At 45.5% G+C, this 27,497-nt stretch overlaps 1 protein-coding gene across 1 annotated transcript in view; it reads left to right on the forward strand.

The window, feature by feature from the left end:
- MRPS27 (mitochondrial ribosomal protein S27) overlaps window positions 1–27,497 on the forward strand; it is a 419,683-nt gene that overhangs the window by 327,616 nt on the left and 64,570 nt on the right. The window contains exons 8-9 of the mRNA XM_085632352.1: window positions 509–611; window positions 18,706–18,848. Of these exons, the coding sequence (XP_085488478.1) occupies window positions 509–611; window positions 18,706–18,848 (246 nt within the window). The remainder of the gene's footprint in view (window positions 1–508; window positions 612–18,705; window positions 18,849–27,497) is intronic.

Raw genomic sequence — 27,497 nt, forward strand, 5'->3', positions numbered from 1 at the left:
AGGAGCCGCCACTGGGCAATTGTTGCTTTGTGTGCAGTGTTTTGCCTATATCAACATTTCCCTTCCGTTGTTTCTCTTTTAATAAGAGCAAAATAATAAAATGTTTGAGCTGCAGTGCTTCTGCTTGGGCTTTCTAGTCCATTTTCTTATTATTGTGTTTTTTATTTTTTTTATTCATTGTATTTTCTTTAAAAATATGTAAAGAAGAGTCGCTGTTTGTTTTGTAACTGAAAAGACCATTTTCTCTCTCCCGCATTTCGTTCTTCATCCTTCTTGTTTGCAGAACTATATTAAGGTTTATCAGCTTAATGGAGGTAACCATGACTGAGAACTGGTTTAACAGCTAAGTAGTGTTTTTCTTGCCATGGGGTTGTCCCATATGTACTTCCCTTTTGCTCCTGAAAACAAGCCTAAGTAAAGCCCGTGAAGCGTTTATACTCCGAGTGTACCTTGTAATCGTGCATAGCATGTGCTTAGCTCTTTTTCTCTTCTTTTACGTGTATTTCAGTGGGAAGATGAGAGGAATATTGGAGCATCTTTGTTTCTCACCGGCCTGGAACAGGAAAATACAGTTGGTTATAGCTCCCAACTGTATGGACTTGCTCTCCTTGGTAAGTAAAGATCAAAAACTTTACTTTTTGTTTTCTTTTTAAATGATTTCTAAGTCACACACTGTTCTCTACTGTCAAAGCTCTCGTTTCATAAATCGTCTTTAGGACCGTGTTTGCAAGGTTTGAGCTAGATCTTGACATGCATGGCTACTATGTAGTAATCACATTCCTCCAGGAAATGCTCACAGTTCATGCAAATGATTGTCCCTTCTCTTTTCCTAAAATATGAGCAAGAAGGTCTTTAAGGATGAATCACTCATTAGCACTGATCCTTTCGAGAAATATCCACAAACCATAGTCCGATTGTTGTACTTTCTTTTTGCGCTACCCTTCTTGTAGCTCTCTCTCCCACCCCTGCCCATTTGATCCAGATTCGTTTTTATTTGTCTAATTTTCCACCACCTCTGGTTCTGGTGTGCCCACAATCTGTCTGCTGTGGGATTGTACTGATTCATGTCAAGTACAGCTGTACCTTACCAGATATTGTGCTTTTGGGGGTGGAGCCAGCCACGTACCAAGATGGCTGCCATGCTCAATGTCTGTGGCACGGCTCCCCTTCTGAAGCTGTGATGCAATACTGATGTTTAAAGTAGGTCTGGCTTTAAGAGGTTCTGACTGGTTGAAATGGAGGCCCACGTGATGATTGACTGCCCATGCAGGACCTGGATGATTGGAGTTATACACCCCTTTCCTATGACCACAGTGATATCATTATAGTAGTGACACGCTGGTAATTGACATCACTAGAGGCAAAGAAAAATCACAGCCATAAGAGAGTCTCTGAGCCATTTGGTATACCAGCACCGAGAGGTGTCTCGCAGTGCCAGGCGGATTGTGGCGACAGGAAGAGCTGGGGCAAGATCTAACAAGGACGATAGAGCGAGCAACTCCATACTGCAATCTCAGCACAACGTCTTCTGAGTAAATGCTGGCTGCAACGCAGAGGGACAAATGAGTTGATGGCTGTGGCCATCCAAAGACTTCTCTTCTTGCCGAAGAGCTGGTACTCCGTTTTATTTACAAACAGTGAAAAGCACTCTGAGTTGATATGTTTCTGAAGGTAAAGAAATTGAGGGGAGCAAAAGAAAAACGTGATTTCCTCACTCCTAATGTCTTTACATCAAAGGGGCACATGACGAGCACCACGAGGTACACAAACCTCCTGGTAAGGTACTTTCTAAAGGGAAGATGCTGGTGGCAGGATTGAGTGACCTTCAAACATCCTCTAAGCGAAATCAGTCACAATTGTGGCTCTGAAGAAGTTGCCGAAGCAGTTTAAGATCTGTGGGACAGAAAGTGAGAAGGGGCGGGCATGAGCAGCCTTGAGGTATTGGTTTGTGTGTTGATGGGGGAGAAGCTAGACACCAGATTGACGTCAGTTTATTGGAATAATTGTGAAAAGTGTGTATGTTCTTCAAGCCATTTGAAACCATAGAGTCCCTGTTGAATGTGACCTGGAGCACCTATCTCAGAATGCTGTGGACACCTCCCCCTTCGAAAATTGAAAACACACAAGACACGTTTTGCAGCAAGAAGAGCTGAGGCTGATTTCGCTGCCAGGTTGAGGCTTTAGGGTCATCAGGACTTTTTCGGCAGAAAGTTGACATAGAGCACACTACTGGTCGTATTGACAGAGGGAAATGGTGACCTGGGCTGCAGCCAGGAAGTCTTACCTTTACCTTTCTGGAGTGATGGCTCATCAGTCCCTCAGCCTAACCCAGGCAATAATATTGGGGAGGCAGGTACTGGGGATACCAAAGATAGTTAAATTCCCTAGGGCACGGTGTCTCCCTATCGTTCCCCACAAGACTGAGGCTAAAACCTGGAGGTGGGATTTACGGGTTCTGAGCCAGAGTGCACCTGTGGATTTCTTATGTCACACGCGCCTAAGGCTGCGGGGAGAGAGCCCAGGGTAGTTCACCATAGAGCCTTATCCTCTGTAGTCTGTTGCTAGGACTTGCCCTTTTGATTGTCTCGTCTCGTGTTATTCCTTCTTACTATGGCGGGGATGACTTCAAGTGGCTGATCTCCAGGACCTGGGACTGCAGGATTTGTTTTGGGGTACTTACAAGTATTTGGGGAGCTCTGTCTACACACCACTCTCTCTGCTCACCCTTCTCCGGTCTTATGGAATGGTTTTCCTGATCTTTGAGGGCTGTTCTTGTGTTTTATTTTAGTGACCCTGTATCATATGTTGAATCTAGTTATTGAGTCTTAGCTTTCTATTGCCTGTTGAATATGTGCTGCTGTTCTTGCATTGTGTTGTCTATGTGTGCGATGCCAAGCGGTGTTTTTTCTGTTCTCAATAACAATTATTTAAAATTAGAACCTGAGATATAGAATCGTTTATTACATTGGCTGGCAATGCTCTGTCTCGTCGGTCTGCATTACACACAACTGAGGTCATAACCTGCGAATAAGTTATATCACTAGCCATCCAGCTGCTGCACATGGATTTGTCAAGTTTTTTTTTTTACCACAATCCTTGTGTGTAACCGTTCTCCTTGTCAGGGTGAGCAGTGATTTCTGTTTCTAGTGTGGCATAATCTTTTTAAGACTGTCGGTTCCATTAATGTTACGTGATGCACAGAATATGTTTACATTTGACTTTGCATTATTTATGTTCTTATTGTGGCATAGGTAAACTGGTAAGGAAGTGTATGTAGTGCATATGGATGCCGAGGCATGGCTTCTCTTCCAAACCCTACCCAGAGTCCTGGAGACTGAGAGGCCGCGGGCTGGGAGCCTGTAAGTGTTTAAAAGAGCGCAGGTGGACAGTTAGAAGGGACTGCAGTGTTCATCCACGCGTGTGCAATGAGGTGCCGCTGTTTAAACACTCCTCGTGCGCCAACAGTGCAGCAAGCGTCACACGCAAGCAAGTCAGGCAACGGCTCGAGGCCTCAAATGAGAGTAGTGGGGTCAGACGTTTGGGGTCGTGTATATGGGAAGGGTTTCATAGTAAGCATAGAGTGCGTGCCCTTCCAGTGGGCTCGCGCATGCGTGGATGATTAGAGCCCCTCTTGCAAGAGCAGCAGCTGCAGCGCTCCTGGCTGCTAATCCCGTGCCGGAAGCACCAGTGACGGGCACTGGGCAGGGTACCTTTCTGCAGCAGGAATCAAAGTGTGCTGGTGCCTACCTAAAGAGGCTAAATTTTTATAACGGTGCCTCTTGGCCCTAGGTGTTAAGCCTTTATTTGGTGTATTTTGCTCTCGTATGCTGTGCACAACTATTGCCGATGGTGTGTCGGAGGCGAATAGATATATTTTCAGTATTTCTGTTCATCAAGTGAAGAGCGGTCGCCACAACACGAACACGTGCGCTCGTGATGGTGGTTGTTGAAAGGTGGAATAGACTGTAGTGCCTGCGTTTTCTCGCGGGGTTCTGTCAGTTTCCCTGTCGGAGTTAGACAGGCCTATAGTCAGGCAGGTCGTCTCTCGGCTGTTTGTGGACTTGTTTTATGGTATGCTGGCTGGGCCGGTTTTACTGTTGCTTTCTTTGATATTAAAACAAGCATTGCCAGTCATAAACTGAAATCCATGCTGTCTCACATACACGGCATGCCTTTATAAACATGGGCCACTTTTGTAAGCTATTTAATGCACAAATGGGGGGCACCTTTATTTGGGGGACTTAAAGGCCTGCCCTCATGCCATGTATGGTTTAAAGGCCTGTTGCCGGGTTGCGGTCGAGGGTGCAGAGAAGCTGTGGCACGCGGAGGGGTGAGGCACACATTTGTACAGTGACATCCTAAAGATGATGATTTTGTCTGACTGTTCCAGTCAAACAGAACGATCCGTCTGAGCAGGCAGGACGGTTGGAATGCCCTCTGAAGGGATTCATGATGCACAGAGCTGACCGATGACCGCCACGTCTGACCTCGACGCAGATATTGACCCACGCTCCGCATCATGGCCTGCATCTCTGGATAGAATGGCCGAAGGCGCGCCTCTTCCGGAAACACATTTAACGTCTGCCCGTGCGAACCACGTGCCAATCACCCCATGACTTTGACACTCATTGCATAAGAGCAGCGCACTGCCAGTAATGCTTCCTGGAACAAGCGAGCATTAACGGCGCTGACCTCCACGAGCGATGTCTGTGGCCGCGGCCTGGCCTGCAGCACTGCGGCCGTCTAAATGTATCCACTGCTCAATAACCCTGTCTGCAATCTGTGCGACGGCTCTATGTGCAAGGAAGGGGAATACGTTCACACTTTGCACCCCGCGACATGTTATTTTCGATGGTGCAGATATGAGTCCAGTTGACCAAGTATATTAAAAATGTTAATATTTACTTGTTGATAAAAAAAAAATACGCACTTTTTAGTAAAAAAAATCTCCCACCACAGACATTTCAACTGCCCCCAAGTATAAAGTCTTAGGGGCTAGGATATTGTTGGTTGGGTGGCCGGCAGGTTCACTGGGCCTCCAGAGTTTCTCCCTCTGCTCTCCCCCCCTTAGCAGAGGGGTGCCCCCAAGTTAGAGGTCCTCGCTGCTGTGTCAGTGGGGAGCTCTGCCGAAAGATCATCTGCCGACGCAGCAGAGCTGAGTTCCGGTGCATTAGAACGGAGTTCCCGGCCGGCCGCTGTACTGCGGCAAGCCCCTCAACATTCTTTTTAATTGTTAAGAAACAAACTTGAAAGAATGGGCCCTGGGAGTCAGCGGCGCAAGCTCCTCCCCTAAACAGGATTGTCTCCCCCCACTGGGATCCGGCGGTCTGTGGCACGTGGGCTTCCAGCTCTGAGGTCTCAAGTCTGAGAGCTTCTTCATCAGAAACGCAGTGGTGTCACCACCCTTAAATGAAGCAGAGGCCAAACACTCCTCGAGGCTTACATTGGAGTTGTTCCCAATATTGATCCCCTTGAAACTTGACGTTAGTTAGGAAATTAGATACATTTTTAAAGAGTGATTACATCAGATTGAGACGATTTTGACTGCAGTGTGGCTAGTCATCTTGACAATAGCCTTGTTTTCTGTTGAGTAAATTCACCTCCTTGTCGCAGACTCTGTGTCGTATAATGCCAAGTTGATCACTGATCCCATGTGGCACTCCTACTAGCAAAAAGCCGTGACCCTTGCCGTCTTAGGGGGGGGGGGATTGAAATCTATTCGAAATGAACAGTAGCAAGGCCAATAGATTGCGCATTGGCTGCCAGTCTCTTGGCTTTGTCAGTGCTTGTTGTGTCATGAATTTTTTGACAATTTTAGTATCAGGGAAGCTGCTGCGTTCGCATCAGTCTAAAGAATCATTGGCTAAAAACAAAACTATTTTGGTCTCAAAAAGCCCACATTGATAGTAATTATAATAATAAATAAATCTTTATTCGGAACTAATCACAACCATAAAAGATAAAAGGAGACATTCCATAAAAAGAACCATATTACAGTTATAGATCATTAAAAAAGTTGTGCCAATATCGCAAAGTCCAAGCAGCCATCAGTCACATCTTGATCTTCTTGATGTAAAAGTATCCCTCAGGAAATTTGTGACAACAAAAAGGATGTGATCGTTGGGCAAAAGCTGTAAATACATAAGTGAAACACCGGCTTGCCTAAGTTTCATAGCTTTTAGAAGGGGCTTAAGAAACAGCCTCCTGGGATAGCTAAAATATTTGCATAAGAGGACGAAATGTAAGGTGTCCTGTGGAGACCTAACGTCACAGCCACAGGGCCCTCTCACATTTGCAGGTAAAAAACCAGGTGGGGAGGCCGAGGTAATGGAGCTGATTAAATCTGAACCGGGTCACTAAACATCTATTAGAAGCGTTTGTGAGAGTCAATAGGTATTTCTCCATTCCATGCACTGATTTTAGCATGACATGCCCTCTCACAGCTGGTTTCACGAGCTCAGTATTTTCACACTGGGCAATGGCATGTTTAAAAAACAGCTCCTTTACTATGCTCACGTCCCGAGGCCTCAGTGTCTCACATTAAAAAAAATATATATATCTGTCCTGCCCAAGTCCACCAAGGACTCCTTTACATACCGTAACCAGGGGATTTTACATGTGTGGTCTAATGACAATCTAAAATGATCGAGCAGTTAAACTCGGCGTCATCCAGAGAACATAGCTTTACCCTACACAACAGAGGCTTCACTGCCGCCAAATCAGCGAAATAATTTACTCCTAATTCTGCGTGTACAGTGATCGAGGGAGTGCCTTGTGGGACCTTCAAGATTCGCCTCAAGTTGTAGCTTATTAGCTGCCATGTACCCCCAAATCTTGCTACCGTATAGGACCTTGTAGATGCATATAGACTGGTATAACTGTGAAATCACCCATTGATAGTAGTATGCCACTGAAAGGAACTACTTTGTGTGTGGATGTGTTACTGTGAAAGGGCAGAATGCAGCCACACACACTGAAGTTAGCCAATAGCTGGAGTGGGCTGGCCCATTGCTCCCATGCTCTATGCTATAGTAGGCAAAATAAAAATATGGATGAGACAATAAGAGACCAATGGATGGAGAGGGCTATCCAAACGCCCTTATAAGTATATTATATATATAATTGTAGTAAATTGAAAAAGTCTTGGCTAGCACCAGACGTAAAATATGAGACCACCAGAGGACCCACCAGCTAAAACACTTTCATCTCTTGCAAGAGCCATTGCCTGTATTAATTGAACTTAAATCAGAGAATGTTCCAAGAGCCCAGTAAACCTTTCATCTGCTCTCTTTTCCTCATCCCTCCTGTAATCTCTATCCTCCCTCCTTTCCTTCTAATCCAGCATAACGTTACAAATTATTTCGTTTCCCAATGAAAATTTAATTCCACAATACTTACCCTTTATTTCTTCCAATTTACCTCTGCCACAGGCTCTGTTTTTTTAAAATTCCACTCTACTCCATTTACTCCTTCACTCATCGCCTCCACTTTCAGACTCACTTGTCATCTACAGTGGGTCATCATGCGCCCTCTGCCTCCGTCGTCATTGCCTGTTGACCCTTTGCAGTGACAATAAATCCTCCTGTCCAATTCACTCACAGAACCACAAATTTAGGTAGTAACCATGACCATCAGGCAGTTCTCGTCTTCCTTAGGTGTATGGCTTGTGTGCCACCATTTGAACAGTTTAGGTATAAGGTGCTCTATGGGGTCTAGGGGTATATCTGCCCCACGGGGATCGAAGCTGTGAATTGAACCAGAAAAATCGTTTTTGGGGACAGAGATACAGTAAGCAATATTGACTCCTAAAATGTATGTGCTTTTGGGAAAAGGTAAACCCAGGTACATAACACCAGACGCTTCTCAACATTGTCCTCTGACTCCCAGTTGGTGAACTCATCATAAATAACCTAGAGTAGACAGAATACTTCTGTCTGGACCTTGCCAGGCTACATTGCAAATATTGTCAGGAAATCCTGAGCTGACCTCAAATCATGGGTTTCAGGGGCTCTTAGATGCTATTAATAAGCCTGGAATGCTAGGCTTGTTGAACTATGCAGTGGATATTTGCTTCTGTTTTAGCGTTAACCATGACAGCGGTGAATGCTTTACCACAATTGTTAAGTCAGTGTAGATAGTCTAGTACGTCAGCAGTATCTGCAGGCATTTGAAAGCTGGAGACTTATAGATTTTTTAATTCGATAGTATGAGTGTTTATTTTGATTAAATATTACTGATATGCTGCAGATTTTGCTATATTTTATCCATTACATTTCTCCAGCAGCAGTTGTATAACAAATCTATACAACTACGTTTCCCATGGAACTCCAGCAAAGAACTAGTCTCTTACGCAGTCATCATCCACCTACCCTTGGAAGAGGTTCCTTTACTTTCTGTGCCTCCTCTGTTTTTAGCAGCTCCAGCAGCAGATATGTGTTCTCTTTACTACTGCTTTGCGTTTATCCGTTTTCATTTGCTTGTCCTTCACATTAGTTTGGTAGAAGGTTATAAGTGAAGTAGCGTTTTATTGCTCTTGATTTGATTTATCCATCCTTACAGGACGCCATGGCGCCAGCCGAGTCCATGCCCGTGTGGTGTAGCAGTAGCAGAGCCGCAATCCTTTTTGGTGAGGTCCTCTGACAGCTAGAGGGTACCTGGACTTCATGTACCACAGCAGATATGCCAAGCTCTGTGCCACCTCCTGCTGTGTCGATGCAGATCCCAACCACTCAGGCACCTCAACCAATTGATAGTAGAGGGGCCGTGAAATCTACCTCCAGATTGACTTAGCAAATTCCCATCTGGGCCTGGAGCCTGACACCTTGACACCTTCCCACCTTCCACCCAGCATCAGTGCAACCCTCTCAGAGCTCCATTCCTAGAGTGGCGACACAGCCTAGGCCTGAAAGCCCTTGAGAAATGTGTCCTGAGGGAACCTGATCTCTGAATAATACTCCATTTGAACTACCACTAGTCACTAGTCCAACGACCAACGACTGATGATAAATCTCAGAGGATTCTCCTTATTAAGACAAAATCTAAGCACCTAAAGGAGCAAGCCAGGAACGGAGACATTTTGTAAGCTTTTGGCCTTCCTGGCCAGAAAGTACTTCCTCTGCAAGGAGTCAGATAGTAAGGGTGCGGAGGCTACAAGGAATTCCACTGGCCTGGCTGCTCCACAGCTCCGTCCTGATGATGAGGATCACAATTTGGTCTACAACTACCAAACAGTCCGAAGGGGAGGAAGACGCGACAAGACCATGGCACCCCAAATCAAATTTCAAGACTTTGAAACAAAACACTGGAGACAATACACTTGCACTCTATCTGATAAGTTGGACTCGGAGGATATATATCATTATCTGTCCACAGTGTGAGTCCTGGCGGACAAAGAAGCCTCCTATGTAGCCTACCGCCTCAGAAAACCACTAGACAATGAGGTTTGAAATCCTCTTTGGGTGGAGTGGCCACGTTCAACTCTGGAAGTGACGGTTTCAGTGATCCCTGATATTCATGACAACATTGCCATCTTTTTGGCCAATTATTTCAAGCATCCTCAAAAGGGCATCAACCGCTCATGGCAGTCGGGCCAAGACAAGCTCCTAGATGTGGCAGGATCTCTGAGATAGATATTGAACATGACTGATGAGGCCAAGGATTCAAGTTCACTGATCTCCCCAGAGACTTTCTCTCTGGTTGGGCCAAAAGAGCCATCATAATTTTAGGCAACAAAAAGTCTGTATCCTGAGCAAAAACAATAATGTTCAATAGTTCGTAAACGTATTGTTGTTGAAAACTTCTTCTTTTAATTCCAGATATTCACTTCTTGTTTCAGTGGAATTACATTCAATAGTACAACGTTACACTTGGTTTATACAGTCAAAGCCAAATGATAAATGTAGCCAACACGTGTTTCGCCATTGGGCCATCACCCATCGACTTCCTCAGGGCAAGATATGAGTTAAAAATTATCTGCAATTCCAGATTCAGTAGGTCCAGTATATGTTCTTTAAACCTATGTTTCCATTTTGGTCTTCAATGATAATTAATATATGATGGTATCTCGCAGCAAACGGAGAGTACTCCAAGGGAAAATACCGGTGTCTAGGAAACATCAATTGAGCAATTTCTACAGAGAGCCACAGGCCTTTTCCCTTTAAAGTGGACCCAAAGTTGGGGGGGCTTGGCCTATTCGGAGGTGGAGCTTATCGCATCCAGAGAACTTTACAGCGACCCTTTCCTAAAATAGCTGGGTAACTTCGTCTCAACCTTTACATTTTTGATTAAGCCACAGGCATCTATTAAAATGGGTTCTGCCCCCAGGGCTTTGAGGCCAGATGAGGCAAGGGGCAATCGACTGGTCGCTTCCAGAGTCAAGCCCCTAAAAGAGGCCAGTTCTCCAAAAGAGAGCAGGGCAGGATCAGACCTGCTTTGGAGGATTCTATCCCTCAAAAGGAGACGGAATAGCGAAAATGGCAAGAGAAGTGGGTAGGGAACTTCAATGCAGGAAGGTTTTCTGGTAAGTACTCCGCATTCTTCTATGTAAGAGTAGGAGGCATGCAGGCAAAATGTGTGCACTATTGGCAGATGATTACCTCAGATGTATGGGTACTACACACTAGTGAAGATTTCAATTTAGCATTCTGTGGGTCCCAAAGCTATTTTGGTCTTCCTCTGCCTCAGGATTTCTCCAAAACAGAATCTCTCCTGATAGATTGATAGGTGCAGACCTGGAAGAGAAGCCGCCATATCCTGAACATTTTTGCATCCCTGAAGTTTCCTTTGTAATCTTTTCCTTGTATAACACTAGTCCAACGACTGATGATAAATCTCAGAGATTTCTCCTTATTAAGACAAAATCTAAGCACCTAAAGGAGCAAGCCAGGAACGGAGACATTTTGTAAGCTTTTGGCCTTCCTGGCCAGAAAGTACTTCCACGGCAAGGAGTCAGATAGTAAGGGCGGATTACTAACTCAGTAGAGTTACTCTCCCGGTACAACAGGGCCCAATGGGATGATAGGAAGGATCTCCAACATCTCCCAGAAGAGTACAAAAAGAGAGGTGAGGAATTGGTGGGTGAAGGCGAACATATATCTAATGCCAAAATGAGGTGTGTGCTAGAGCTGCCGACACCTCAGCAAGGGGTGTAAACTCAGCTGTTATCTTCCACATTCATGCATGTCTGCATTTCAGGCTTCAAGCCAGACGTTTCAGAGTATCTACTTAACGGTCCTTATGATGGTGATCTTTTATTAAGCCCACAGGATGATGAAATGCTAGAGAAAATCAAGAAAATGATTCATCAAAGGATATAAGGGCGTTGCAGACCACAACTCCATGCCAGTCCTTTTGTAAGCAGCAAGGAAGGGATAGTGCCAAAGCTTCCTCGTCCGAGCAGAGACAGACTTACCAAAGACAACAACAAGCCTATCACCAGTAAGGTAGTAGAGGCTACAGTAGAGGAGCCTATAAAGGGAATAGAGGCAAGAAAAGAGGCAGAGGTACGCCTGCAAATGGTACCTCAAACAGCAAATGGTGAGTCTCCTCACATTCTCCCCCAATCACTTAACACCTTTCACGGGCAGACTTCAAAGGTTCATGGCAGATTGGTAGGACATCACTTCCGAACAATGGGTGCTCTCCGTCATTAAGCACGGTTACTGTCTCGAACTCACAGCAACCCTTACTAAACATGTCTTCATGCAAGCACACCCTTAACCCACAACACGTACATTTTCTCAAAGAAGAGGTAAAAGCACTTCTTGCAAACGGGGCTATTGAGCCAGTTCCAAAGCAACATCAAAGCTGAGGGATGTACTCCCTTTACTTTCTTTTTATCAAAGAAAGACAGAACACCGAGGCCAATCTTAGACCTCAGACCTCTCAACTCATGCATCCTTTCAGAACATTTTCATATGGCCACACTATAGGATGTCATTACCACTCTTACAGGAAGGCGACTTCATGGCACGTCTCTACCTAAAGTATGCATGCTTCCGCATCACATTCCCATCCAGCCAGCGCACCGCTGCTATCTGCAGTTTGTGGTAAGGGGACACGATTATCAATTCAAGGTTTTACCATTTGGGGATCAGAACAACTACAAGGGTATTCACAAAATGTCTAGCTGTAGTAGCTGCCAGTCCAAGGAGACAAAGCATTAATGTTTTCACTGATCTAGACGACTGGCTGATAAAGAGTACAGACAAGTCCAAAGGTATAAAAGATACACAAGCCACCATCAATCTTCTCCACAGGTTAGGATTTACAATAAACGGGACAAAATCGTACCAAGAACCACTTCAGGTCCAACCTTATCCCGGAGTGATTCTGAATTCAGCACAGCCAAAGCCTACCCCGATCCACAGATCATTCGGAACTCCCGGAACCAATTGTCTCTTTTAGCCACTGCACCATCTACCAGTCAGGACGGTAAGGCGTCTTCTAAGTGTGATGGCGTCCTGCATAGTCATTATCCCACATACCAGACTGTATATGCACCCATTACAGATGTTTCTTGCGTCACAGTGGTCACAAACGGAGCTCAGAGTAGAGGATCTAGTGTTGATTCAGCCCAGGATCTGTCTCTCTCCGCAGTGGTGGAACAGCAACAACCGGTTGCAGGGCAGGCCGTTTGTGAATCCTAATCTGCAGGTGACTATCAATACAGATGCATCACTCACAGGTTGGGGGGAGCACATAATGGGCATGAAGTTACAGGGGCGTGGATGGCTCAGCAAATTACCCTCCTCATCAACTTATTGGAACTATTAGCAATACAACTGGCACTGATATCTTTCATGAAGGCTATTCAGCACAAAGTAGTCCTCATAAAGACATACAACATAACAGCCATGTTTTACCTACAGAAGCAGGGAGGCGCTCACTTTCTCCAGCTAGCACAGAGCATATGGAATTGGGCAATTCCCTGTCACATTCACCTTTTGACTGAGTTTCTCCCAGCACTGGCGTAATGAAACTTGAGGGGCCCCCCTGCAAGGTATGTGGAGGGGCCCCCTCCGAACTCAGTCATGAGCTCTCTGGCCAGAGTACTGTGCTGAGGGGCCCCCCTGCAGCTTGGGGCCCCCCCTGCACCATGGGTGCCTGTGTTACGCCACTGTGTGTGGACATTGACTTTGCCTACCTCCTAAGCAGGATGCAGCAACAAGTCCACAAGTGGGAAAACCTCCCACACGTTATACTTCCATACTTCCAACTTTGGGGAATACCAGATATAAATCTATTCGCCAAGGTGCAGAACACAAAATGCCAACATTTGGCCTCTAGGTTTTATCACCCACAATCCAAGGGCAATGCACTATAGGTGGGTTGGTGAGGGATCTTTACCTACGCTTTTCTACCTCTACCACTAGTCCCATATGAGATGAGGAAGCTCAAGCACATATCTTTCACCTTGATTCTGATAGCTTCCACAAGAGCAAGCCAGCCATTTTACACAACCCTACTTGAGCTATCTGTTGTTCCTCACAAGGAGCTACCCAATATGCATAACCTTCTCACACAGAAACAAGGCAGTGTCAGACATCCAAAAACCAAGCAGCTCAATCTGGCTCCAGAGGTCCTAGAGTTTGACTACTTAAAATTACTGAATATAAGAAGGTATGGACATCCTCCAGGAGGTATAATGACCTACCACTAGAGCATGTTATGCAGCCCAAGTGGAAGAGATTTGTCCACTACTGTAGCACACAGCACATTGATCTCATGATGCCTACAGTACATAACCTCATATGCTACCTCCTACACTTGAAAAAGGCAAGTTAGCTTACACATCTTATTTTGTAAATATTTTAATGATTTTAATTATAACAAAAGCCTGTGCACATCAAGCTAAATCTTCAGCAATCTTAAATATCTATACAACTACACTTAGCAGCTATTGCTGCATTTCTCCAGAACAGGAAACCAAATCACTCTTTAGAATCCCTGTTGTTAAGGTATTCATAAAGGGCGTAAATAGAATTGCACAATGTTAAACCAAAAACTTGATATTAATCCCGGCTTCCAAACTAAATTAAATTGTGTGATCCTAGGCAATTGTTTTATTTCATATTCCCTCCTTTTTCATTATCACATATGAGGATCTTGAAATATATGACTTTCGGATGTGTGTTGTACAAAACATTCTCCAGTGTTTGATTTAATAAACAAAAATGCATAATATAAACCGAGGGTACCCAAAGAGTGCAAATAACAACTGACTTGCCTTTAACTGCCACATGCTTCAACATAAGGAATTGCAATTCCTAAATATCGATTTTTAAGGAATCGCTATTTAGGAATCACAATTCCTTATGCATGTAGGAATCACAAAATAAATTGCGATTCCTAAACATTACCTAATAGCGATTCGCACATTGTGAATCGCTATTGGGTAATGTCTCTCCATTCATTCCTATGGGCCTATAGGCTCATAGGAATGAATGGGAAGGCATTCGCAAATTGCGATTACCAAATTGGTAATCGCAAATTGCGAATACAATTCCAAGGGTGCCAGGGGGCCTAAGGCCCCTCTGATGTCTCCCCCCCAAGAAAAAGGTAAGTGTGCACATGTGGCCCACACACATGCCTAAGGGCATGTGTGTGCACCACGTCACTTTGAAAAATTCACTTTTGTGCTTTTTTCAAAGCATGTGCAAATTACCATGAACTTGAAGTTGATGGTAATTAGCGTTTCCTAAATGCAGTTTGCATTTAGGAAAGGCTTGATGCATCGCATTTTGGGAATCGCAAATTGCGATTTCCTGAATACATTTGCAATTTAGGTAATCTCAGAAAATTGTGATTATCTAAATTGGGAATGGAAAGCCTTTGATTCAGCAGAAAAAGCCTTTTTGCCCTCGCAAAAGGGCCGATTCTGCAAATCGGGCCATTTGCAAAGGCAAAAATGATTGATGCATGTGGCCCTCAGTTCGCTATTGGCATTGTTGTCAGGATGTGTGTGGGGGGTGGGGGTGGAGAATGAAAATTTCTAGATTCATGTTTGAAAACTGTCACTTAAAAATTACTTCTCAATGCACTGATATCTGATTTACTAAGGGAAACGGTTCTGCATGTTAATGATGAACACTTTTTGAACAGACTTTATCATATTTTACACTTTAGCAATGTTTTTGGACCTGGTGCATGGTGTAGGATCTGAGGGTGTCGGATGTTAGGCCGCCGGGCATATTATAGGATGTTTATTCCAGAAGGTGTCACGTTTAACTTGTCTAGGGGAACAAAATCACATTCCAGGGTAATTTCTTCCCCAGCATTCAGGGATACTTTAAAGTTGGCCAGGCTGGAATACATCAAGGCCTATGGGAATATGGACTCATGGTTAGAGATAACTCGATTTCTTTGAAGAGATCTTTTGAGGCGGTTTCATCTCCTACAATAGACAGATAATTGATCCAAAAAGCTGGTATCAACATTAACATGTTTGGGTCCCGCTCAGCTGGGGGCACCATGGCATCTAAATGTTTTTCTTTAGGGGGTAGGATTGGAAGACATAATGAAGGCAGCAGACTGATATTCAGTTTCTACCTTTAAGAGGTTTTACTTTAAACCTGTGGTGGTCGTGGCCGTGCTGGAGGTGAATAAGCTTTGAGCTAGAATACTCCTCATCTATGGTCCTAGCTAACGCAAAGGTAAGTTTCAGTTCTATTAAGAACACAGAGGCGAGGAATATCCTTTCCTCTGAATGTTGCATAATCTGTTACCCACCCTATATGGATTCAAAATAATGAGTGGAGATTTGCCTGTTTGCAGAGGGATCCGTATTTCCTATAAGTAACCAATTTCATAAATATATTGGAAAATTGTGCATGTGATTTGATGGTAATGTTTCCTTTAGCTTTTGATATTTAGTGGGTGTGCTACTTCTGGGTAGTAATGATATTCTCTTCTGGTTAACTTAGTTGGCTATCATAACCAGGAATCCATATTGGCTGTCATGTGGAGAAAGAGGGGGCACAGGAAGTTATGGAGCCTCTTTAAGAGATAGGGTGACGATTGGCTATGAGATGGTTGTTCTTTTGAGAAGTTGCATGGGACAGGTAGTTGGATATGTTCGTCATATGATTGCTGCTGGAGGAATACACAGAGAAAGTATAGCATTATCCTTGAATCCATTTCCCTAATAGAACTTAAACTTCTTTCACGTCATTTAGGACATTTTGCGTTCTACAGTAAGACGTGAAGCCAGCTCCTCTACTACCCAAAATCACTTGCAATCTTCTGCAAGAAAAGGGAGAGGTCCTGTTAGTTACTTTTGGAGACAAGGGAACAATGAAATTACATCTCCAAAAGTGAAATCACCCATACCTGGAATAGCCAAAGCAGTGTAGTTAACTCTCAGTGAGCCTTATTCTCTGGCACCTGAACCATCAATATAGAAACCAAGAAAAACAAACAAAACCTTGAAAAAGACCAGGCTGGATAGGCAAGTCCCAAACTGCTTTCACTGTACCTAAGGCTGTTCTACCCAGGGCTTGTGAAACCGTGTTTAAACCTAGCCATGTAACTGAAAAACCTCTGCAGCATCTTATTCAGCTGTAGCCTAGATCCACGCCGCTGTATGTGCTGCCATCTAAAGGAGTGGAAGACTACGGTATGCATTTCTGTCAGCCTTTATTATTTTGAAGTTTTTTTAGCAACTCCACATTTGCACATGTTTTGTTGCTGGTATTTGGATAGCCCAACAATCACCAACTTGCCCTCTTGAAGATTTCCTTCTCTTGAACAGGCTCACCCAATAGAGGGCCTCTGTGGGACTTGGGTTTGTCTGTCTTTCCATGTGAGAGAGTGTGCTGTGGTTTGAAGTGATGGGCTTTGTCTAAGCTAGTGTTACATTGGAGGGTGGGATAGATCTCCGGCCTAGCCAGAAAGTATGTCCTAAATTTTTCCTACAAGATAGGTTGGAGGACTGGTTCAGGTTTTCTGACCATCCACCTAATCTGTTCCGGCCATGCATTGACTTTCATACAGGTGCAGTGGGTCTTGTGCCATTCCCAACAATGTATGTGGTTACAGTACTCAGCCTTTTTAGTGCATTGTTTATGGTTCTTCTGTTACTCATCTGGGGTTTATTGTTTCTGATAGACGTTCTAATGAAACTCTGCTGCCGTTGATCGTTGTTCCACTGTCCCTTTGCAGGTAAATCATTCCTACCCCTTTTTCTTGCGCTGTTTTTTTAATGCAGCGTTCCTTTGTTGTGTCTTGTGTTTCCCAATACACAGTTGCTCAGTGTGAGAGCCTCTGTTCCTGCTCCTTGATAATCCCCAACCTCGTTTTCCCTGCCCTACCACAGTTGTCTAGGGTAGCCTTTACTCCAGGTGCCCTGTTCTCTCACTCCCTTTTCCACTGAACAGTCCTTGTCTGAGGCAGTATGTCCCAGGACTCCCTTGCATAGATGGATGGATGGATGGATTGATGGATACAGAGAAGTCGACAGATAGGCAAATAATCAAACACACAGATGCACAGTTCTGCAGAGATAGATCAGGGAACCAAGACACAACTTTACTGTCTGTAATCAGTAAGGTATAGCTCTGCTCTGTATCTGCATGCTGTCTGTGGCAAGTGAGGGAAAACTGCAGTTTGTGATGAGTGAACAGTAGTCTGCTGTGTGCGTCAGGGAGATGGCTCTGCTGTGTGCAATGGAAAACGCACTTATTGATTGCTATCGTCTCTGGACAGTGGCAGTCTGTTCCCTGTAGTGATGTATTCTCAGAGGTCTGTCTACCCAGGTGGACTGGAGGGACAGGCGGGCCTTGCTGCTCTCTCATTCATTCATTCATCCATACATAACTGTAGAGCCCAGAGTTTCAGAGGGAGTTGAAAAGAGGGAGAGCTGATGGGGCGCCAGTGGTCTCCCATAAGGTGTTTGGGCTTGTGTGGGAGGACTGAGTCAACAGGGCCCTCACCTGTCTCTGCCAGTGGGTTAAGAGGTGCTCTGGCCCTCTTCATTCCCAGGGCAATAGGGCCTAAGCAGTCAGTGCTGATCCCTGACCCAGCGCCTCCAGCGGGGCTGCTCCAGTGAGACATTAGCCTTTCAGGCCCAACCAGGACTGTGCCCAGTCAGGGGTGTGCCTGTGCCAGAACGGCCGGATTAGGGATGCGATAGGGGGTGTAAGGTGCCCAATGGTTCATTTCATTTCAGAATATCTTAGAAAAACTGATGCCAATAGCAACAAGCTGCTGATCACAAGTGTAAGTACCAAAAACACGCTCATGCCTGGAGGCAGAAAGAAGTGTTACCGCGTGTCTCACCTTCACCATTGTGGCCAGCATACTCAGATTTTAATGTTACTTTCCAGTAACATTCGATTAGCATTTTTTGTTGCAGTTGGCTTCCAGATGCGAAAAGCACCAAAAACATTTAATATTTTGCTTTAATAACTCTGTGCAAATCACAACTGTGTCCGTTGAAATTGGATGGAGGCCGGTTTGACCTTTTCATAGTACTCATGTAATACCCCAAAATTCCCCTCGCAACTATAGTCCAATTCAAGCCTTCAGATTTGGTTCTTAACAAAAGAAACACACGTTTTTAGGACTTCTAGTGTGCATTCTACACATAATATGTTTTGTCTATTCTGTTCCAATTGATAGTGTGCAAACTCATAAGTCCTCTTGGTGTCTTCATTTGACAAATCATCTTTTAAGGTACATGAAATGTTATTTTGTTGTCATTTGCAGGGAAAGTGGAGATTTCCAAAGGTCTGCGTGCTGTATACCACCAAATGCCTTTGATGTGGATCCCAGGCTACTTGGACCGAGCTTTACAAGTGATGGAGAAAGTTTTAACATTACCTGGAGACTTGAAACTATGCAAAGAAGCAGTAAGTAGTAATTAAAGCTTGTCATGTTTAATTTCAAGTGTGAGTACGCTTATAATTAATATGTATCCTCCTGCAGGCCATCATTTGATCATTACAGATCGATGCATGTGACCTTATAATGGATCCTCATGCGTCTCTTTAACCTGCATCCCATCTCTGTCTTGCCCAGGCTTTTTTCGGTTTGAAGCTAGCAGCACTTTCCCATTCTGCCCAATATTGATGTGAAAAAACGACCTGCTAACAAGTCAAGATATGCAGCCAATACAAAATCAAATTGAGAAGAAGTAAATAAACGTTTCTGATGGATACTTCTGCCTGTGGATTCCTCACCTTATAAAAACCCCCTGCGCCAGCATCCCACGGAAATTCTTTCATAGCTCTCCCACGTCGATGAGGATGTCACAATAGCATGGCTCCGCTTGCGACACCGTATGACGTCATCGGAGCCATAAGAAGACCCCGTCGGCGTGCTGACGTCAGTACCCTTTTTTCCGCGCCGACGACGCTTAACGATTTTTCTAGGGCTCTCCATTTTCTTCTAAGAAAACTTTGTATCACTTGTTGGTTTCTGATGGTTACTTCCAGGATGACCAGGTTTAAACCCTGCAGAGAATGTGGCGGGCATATGTCGATCACGGACCCGCATGAAGATTGCCTCTGGTGTTTATTTCCGGATCATGACGTCGAAGAATGTCGAAGCTGCTGGAAGATGAATCCCAAGGCTATTAGGGAGTGTGAAGCAAAGCTGTTTATGGCTAAAGCCAAAAAGGAGAAGAGGGGTCGAAAGAGGGCGAAGTCTTCGTCTTCCCATTCATCGAAGTCGAAGAAACATAAGAAGTCCAAGAGGAGACATGGCACTCGGCACCGTTCTTTGAAGACCAGGGCGTCGAGGTCGCTGACTCCGGCTGAGCGGCCTCGAATGAAGGACTTAGTTTCTCCATCTCCATCTTCTCAGGTGACGCCGGTTCCTTCTCCGGAACCGGTATCGCCGGCTTCGAAAGGGTCTTCGCTGCATGAAGACTCACCGGCTCCAGAGATGTCTCCGGTGCCTAGGGAGTCGTCTCCAGGCCGGGTGGCTTCACCTGTGCGAGCGCCGTCCCCGGCTCCACAGACTCCAGCTCGACCTCAGGAAGGTACGGATCCATATCCTGCTTTTCCTGCTCCCAGGTCAGACCCATTGCATTTCCTTAATGCGATGTTTGGCATGTTTGCCAGGGCCTCTGCTCCATCCGGTGCGCCTTCGGGCCCCATGGGTCCTTTGGCCTTTAACTTGGGTGTTCCTTCAATTTTATCCTCCAGCACCCTTTATGCCTTTCTTGGCGTCGACTCCGGCTTGGCATTTCCCGGCGCCGAGGTCCTCCACTCCGGCTCCTCGGACTCCTTCGGCTGTTGACTCGGCGCCGCCTCGAGTTCGGTCGAGGTTCAAAACTGAGGCTCCTCCGTCGACGTCGTTGATGCCTTCACCGGCGTCACGTGTGGCGCCGCCGATGCCGATTCCTAAACAACGCTCTAGGAGAGAGGCGCAGAGGCTCCTTGAAGAGGAGGAATATGCACAGAATCAGGAGGAAGGGGAGATTGTTGATTCTATGGATGAGTTTGAAGGCCTTCGCAAGGCTAGTGGCTTGGATACTTCTCCTGAGTATAATCTCCCATCTGTGAATGCTGGTGTTGTGCAAGACATTGCTCCTTATCATGTGGTCATAAGAAAGGCGGCTGATTTGCTGGCTCTACAGCTTCCCTCAGCTGAAGTAAAATCTAATATTCTTACGGAGGTTCCTAATACTTCTTCTACTTCTGAACCGTTGCTTCCCTTAACGGATGCTTTGGCGGAACCAATAATGGAGGTGTGGCAGAAGCCTTTATCTGCTCCTGCGGTTTCTCGTTCCATCTCTAGAAGGTATAGGCCTGCTCCTGGTGATCCGGCTTTTTTGTCTTCACACGGCCCGGCACGTCAGGTGATTCAATCGGGTCTGGACACTGCTAACTCTGTTGCTCGTGTGATGGGGTCTTCTGTGGCTGCAAGGAGACAGGCTTGGCTTCGATCGTCTAGTTTCTCACCTGATGTTCAAGCGACTTTGCTGGATTTGCCCTTTGATGGGTCGAAACTCTTTGGTTCAAAGGCGGACTCAGCCTTGGAGCATTTTAAGGACAGCATGGCTACTGCAAGGTCTCTAGGCCTCCAGGTGCAGTCCAGAGGATACGGCTACAAGCAGTATCGTGGATCTGGGAGATCTGCTTCCTTTCTTGGCCGCCAGCAATCTCAGCAGGGTCAACAACAGCAGAATTCCTTGTTCAAGTCATACAGAGGGAAGAATAAAAGAAGCATCAGGCGTGCAGATCGACAACAATCCCCCTCCTCTTCCTCTACTTCCCCTCCCGCCACCATTGGTACATCAGGAAAGCAGTTCTAGATCCCCCATTTTAGAACATGTTGGTCCGATTGGAGGTCGGGTGTCCCCCTTTCTACAAGAATGGAGACTGAGCACGTCAGATCGTTGGGTCTTGAATCTTGTAGAGAATGGGTACGCCCTTCCCTTTTTGGAGTTTCCTCCTCCTTACCCTCCTCGCCAGGGTGGGTGCTCCGAGGATCACTTACTGCTTTTACAGCAGGAGGTTCATACCTTGCTACAGAAAGGTGCGATAGAGGTGGTTCCGGAGCAGGCAAGGGGTCAGGGTTGCTACTCCCGGTATTTCCTGATCCCCAAAAAGGACGGTCGCTTAAGGCCAATCCTGGACCTCAGGATTTTGAACCTTTACCTCAGACAGGAGAAGTTCAAAATGTTGACCTTGGCTTGGGTTCTTCTTGCACTGCAACAGGAAGACTGGATGGTGTCCATCGATCTACAGGATGCGTATTTTCATCTTTCCATCCTGAAGTCGCATCGGAAGTATCTTCGGTTCACGGTAGGGTTGCAACATTATCAGTTTGCGGTTCTTCCGTTCGGTCTTACTTCCGCACCTCGAGGCTTTACAAAGGTGATGGCAGTGATAGTGGCTCATCTCAGAAGGAGAGGGGTTCCTGTTTTCCCCTACCTGGACGACTGGCTTTTGAAAGTGGAGTCTCCAGAGTTGGTTTGGCGCCACTTGCAGGTAACAGCTCATCTGTCGTTCAAACTGGGTTTCTCGATAAATGTACCCAAATCTCACCTGGTGCCTTCTCAGCGCAGCCTGTTCATAGGGGCAATACTGGACACTTCTGTATGTTGAGCTTACCCTCCTCCGCAGAGGATTCTCGACATTCAGGAAATGATTCCTTTATTTCACGATGGAGCGGTTGTTCCAGTCCTGAAGGTTCTTCGCCTGCTCGGTCTGTTCGCTTCCTGCATTCTATTGGTCAACCACGCACACTGGCACATGAGTGCACTCCAGTGGTGCCTCCGCAGGCAGTGGTATCACACAACGGAGATCTTGGGAAGAAGGTCAAGATCTCCAGAGAAGCTGCAGCGGAGCTGATTTGGTGGAGTGTGCCGCGCAACCTGTCTCAAGGAAAGCCCTTTTAGCCTTTTCCACCGGTGGCCACAGTGATCACGGATGCCTCCACTCTAGGGTGGGGTGTTCATCTGGGGAATCTGGAGGTTAAAGGTCTTTGGTCTCTAGAGGAAAGGTTGCTTCATATCAACCTGCTGGAATTGCGGGCGATCCGTTTGGTACTAAAGGTCTTCCTCCCTTCCCTTCGCGGTCAGTCGGTTCAGATCCTGACGGACAACACTACTGCAATGTGGTATATCAACAAACAGGGAGGTGTAGGGTCGTTTCCTCTCTGTCGAGAGGCTCTGCAGCTCTGGTCCTGGGCTCAGAACCATCGGATTTGTGTGTTTGCAAATCATCTGGCCGGTGTGCTGAATGTTCGTGCGGACAGTCTCAGTCGGCATTACTCGGCTGATTACGAGTGGCGGCTTCATCCGGAGGTGGTCCATCGCATCTTTCGGATGTGGGGGTCTCCTTGGTTGGACCTGTTTGCCACTCACGAGAAGGGCACACTGCCCGTCGTTCTGCAGTCTTCAGTATCCGATGCAGGGAGCGCTGGGGGACGCGTTTCAGTTGGATTGGAGTGCACAGCTCCTTTACGCATTTCCTCCCATACCCTTGATTCCTCGAGTTCTGAGGAAGATTCGCCAAGACCGGGCTCAAGTCATATTGATCGCCCCAGGTTACCCTCCGCTCCGTCTCCCTCTAAGGGCAGACCTCCTCTCGCAGTCGCAGGGATAGGTTCTACTCCCCCCACCTCCAGAGCCTGCACCTTCATGCCTGGAGATTGAACGGGGCAACCTGAGTTCCTTCTCTCTCCTGCCGGAGATTGTGGATGTTATTTTATCGTCCAGGTGACACTCCACTAAGTCTGGTTACTCTTCCAGATGGTCCAGATTTGTAAGGGGGTGCGGAGAGAGAGACATTGACCCTTTGAAGGCCCGTTTGTCTAATTTTCTGGAGTTTTCACTTTCTTTGGCACAGCAAGGTTGTACTGTAGCCACTGTTAAGGGCTATTTGTCTGCCTTGTCAGCCTTTCTATGTTTGCCGGACCAGCCGTCTTTATTTAAGTCCCCCATTGTCATGAGGTTCATTAAGGGCTTTACAAATGAGTTCCTTCCCACGCCTTTCATTATGCCTCAGTGGGATTTGAATCTCGTTCTTACCTTTTTGATGGGTTCTCCGTTTGAGCCTCTTCATACTTGCCCATTGAGGCTTCTTTCTTTTAAAACGTTTTTCTTGATTGCCATTACCTCGGCTAGGAGGGTAAGTGAGCTTCAGGTTCTTAGTTCGAAAACTCCTTTTTTGACCATTCATGTGGATAAGTTGGTTTTAAGGACCAGGGCTGCTTTCCTTTTCATTTGGGACAGTCCATTACTTTACCTAACTTCCATCCTCCCCCTCACCCTTCCAAGGAGGAGGAGAGACTGCATCGTTTGGACCCTGAGAGAGCTGTCAGCTTTTACTTGGATCGGACAAGAGATCTGAGGCTGGACGATCAGCTCTTTGTGGGCTATGTTGGGAAGATGAAAGGCAAGGCTGTGCACAAGAGGACTCTCTCCAGGTGGATTTTCTAAGCCCTGGCCAAGAAAGACCCTCCTGAAGGTATCAGAGCTCATTCCACCAGAGCTAAGTCTACTTCTTCTGCTTTGGCTAGAGGGGTTCCTGTTGTTGACATTTGTAAGGCGGCAACTTGGGCCTCCCTCCACACCTTTGCGAAGCATTACTGCTTGGTCTCTGAGGTTAGGAGGGATGGTCATTTTGCTCGCGCTGCTTTGCAAGATTTCTTGGTTTAGTCAGGTGGACTCCCTCCTTCAGGAGAGGTACGGCTTTGGGAGTCTATTCATAAGGTGAGGAATCCACAGGTAGAAGTATCCATCAGAAGAACAAGTTACTTACCTTCGGTAACGCTTTTTCTGGTGGATACAGTACCTGCCTGTGGATTCCTCACTGTCCCGCCAGCCTCCCCGTTGTCCACCTGTTTCTACCAAAAAATGTTTTATTTTAATATGTCTTAATCGTGTTGATATTTTAATATTGAGAAATGCTTATTCAGTTGCTATTTCTCTGTCTTTATTGATTATGCATTTGTGAGTTTATAAATGTATATATATTTGGTATGCTATGTTTACATTTGAAAATGTGTCGGTCCGCCCATGTGCCTCGGTGGCACGGAAAAAATGGGTGGAACTGATGTCAGCGCGCCGACGAGGCTCCGATGACATCTTACGGTGTCACGAGCAGAGCCGTGCTATTGTGACATCCTCGTCGACGTGGGAGAGCTAGGAAAGAATTTCCGCGGGATGCTGGCGCAGGGGGTATTCATAAGTGGAGGAATCCACAGGCAGATACTGTATCCACCAGAAAAAGTGTTACCGAAGGTAAGTAACTTGTTCTTTAAGACTATAATTCAGTATCAGTGTTTATCTCTTATAAGGGAGCCAACTCTCAACAACCAAATATTTGTTAATCCAAAATGTGATGGCCATGCACTCCAAATATATATTCTCATGCCCTTTGGGATGGCCCAACGCTTAATAAACGCACCACTGTACCCACTTTGTCCTCGAAAACATTTCATCAATCAATTTTGGCAGAGAGTCTCTATCCCACAATGCCCGAGAGGATATTTCCCACCATGACCCCAAAACACTTTATAATTTTGCAACCCCAGACCATGTGCAGAAAATCCGCCTTCTTCCAAGTGATATGGTAAATGATTGAAGGAGGATTCACATGCCATAAACCCTAGAAGCATTCTAGTGTAGTATATTCGTATATTCGAGGTAGGTAACTAAGCTCATCCAACCTTCGCAGGAGAAGGATGCTACCTTAATGGGAGCCACTTTACTTTTTGTCTGATAAAGCTCTGAAGACTGCTTCCTAGGTCCTTCGCAATAGAGTGTGTGTTAAAAAGTAAGGATTTATATATTAAGATGATGTTGGGATACACTGGCACTTCATTAGTTAGCTTGGCTTCCATGGGGGAAGTGTGGGAGGGGATCAGTTTTTGCAATATGAGGTGAAAGAGCGATATACAAGATTTTTTTAATACAACTGGTTCATGTGATGGCCAAATAGAGGCTGTACGTCTGAGAATTATTTTACAGCAGTGCCTGTCTCCCAGTTCTGGTATCAGGGTCTCAGCTCTTAAAAACCTGCAAAGCTGATACCTGCCCAAGAGGTTTACTCTCCCATCATCCCATTATGGTGTCCCCCGGACCAGTTTACTCTTCCACCCAAGAGCGTTCTGTGTTTCTTGCCACAATATAAACACTGTTTATGTTGTCCAGAGATATATTGGTTGATGCCATTGATGATAGAAGTGAAGCGTAAGGGGGATGCATGTCGCCGTGCTCACAGTTCTGATCTAAAAGTTGGAGTACTTGCACCAAAGAGCAAATAATGAATAACCATTAAGTGGGATACACAGTAGTTTGACACAATATTTTCTGTACCCAAGCTCCCATTGAAAATGAATAGGTCAGATTCTTGTTCTTGGAATTGTAAGGCCCCTTAAAAGACACAAAGCAAGGACACCTAATGTTCAAAAAAGAAAGGGATAATTCGATACTCGCAGTTCCGAAGGGAATAAAACCTCGGGAAATATATACTACTTTAACTAATGCCATCACAGAAAGAAAGGCCAAGGGTAATACAAACTGCCTTTTAGGGAATCCGGTAAAGTGAAATGTTCCTTGACCAGAAAATGAGGTTTTGTTCTAGCAATGTACACCCAAGATCTAAAACTCCATCCATCTCAACACACCTTGCTCGTGTCCAAGCAGACGATAGTTGTTCCCCATGCAGCGGATATATTTCAGATTTCAACCATTTAAAGAGGAGACCAAACTATTCCCCAAACCTGTCCAGAATCAACATTACACAGGGATATGACCGCTTTGGGTAACTGAGGTAGATAATAAGAATATCTCTATAAATAGTATTTGTTCCTTCAACCAAATCACTCTTTCTGCCTGACTGATCCGATCCAAGAAAAAGTGGTTTGATGACCAAGAAAAAGTACAAGGTTGACAAAGAATATCACTGCCTCGTTGCAAGTTCTTTTGGGGAAGAGACTGGAAAGAGTCCTGGTTCCGTGAAGCCTTGGTATGGGTGCCTTACACTGAAGGCAGACATATGTCAGCGATGTAGCGCCAAATTCATTTTTTCAAACAGGTAATCCCGTGCTAACTAAAAGCATGCTATGTTTATAGAGAATCCTGCAGCCTAAGTGTGAGGGCTCATACATTGTGGAGGTGATGATGTTAGTAGAGTGTTCGGACCAAAGCCGTTTTAGTCAGGCTGTATCAAGGGGTCTAATACTGCAGTACTCTAGTATCCAGCGCTTTGGCGAACACTTTTGACTCTATGTTTATATGGGTCATTTGTCTGTAATGCGAGCAGAGCTCAGAGGGCAGCCAGGTTTAGGCAGCACCATGATGCATGCAGGGGAAGAGTATTTGGAAAAAGCCAGAGTATTTGGAAAAAGCTACTTCAAAGAACTCCATCCGAAGCCCTTTGGACCTAGGAATCTTACAAATTGAATCTAACTGAGGGCATCTGCATATTTGTCCTGTCTGAAGTTAAGTTTAAGCTGGAGGACCAATAAAATCGACAGCGGGGGAACAATTTACGTTTCCTCAAAATCCCAGAGGGGGTGGAAGGGGGCAACCCCAGAGCCTTCATGGTGAAGCTACTGAAAGGTTGCATTTCCGGGTCAGTCCAAATGGGATTGGGACTTGGAAATTCAGCGAGCCCACGGATTCCCTTTAATGTTGAAGAAGCACTCACGGAACAAAACAGAAAAACCCAAGCAATACTGGTGTACTTTTGTAACTTCTTATTGAGGCATTTTGTGTACGAGCAGGCTCGCCCAAATCCTAAGAAATCCATGAAGGGGTGTCATTTTTTGTTAAACCCGATTTTGCACATGCAACTGTCGAGCAAAGATGGCGCCTCCGGCAGCTGTTTGCCCCTTTTCGAAAATTTGGGACAGAGGTCTAGCTCCAAAATCCCACCAGACTAAAAATTATATTTAAAGGACAATCCCGTAGCTTCACCTCCTAGATTCAAGCTCAAGAATACCTAAAAGAGCTTAGCCCGGGGAGGTGGTAGCAGTAATTTGTCGCAATGAAATATATGATTGTGTCTTCTCCAGTGTTCATTCTCTGAGGGCTA

Source organism: Triturus cristatus, chromosome 2_1 (assembly GCF_964204655.1).
Source record: "Triturus cristatus chromosome 2_1, aTriCri1.1, whole genome shotgun sequence".
Classification (NCBI taxonomy): domain Eukaryota; kingdom Metazoa; phylum Chordata; class Amphibia; order Caudata; family Salamandridae; genus Triturus; species Triturus cristatus.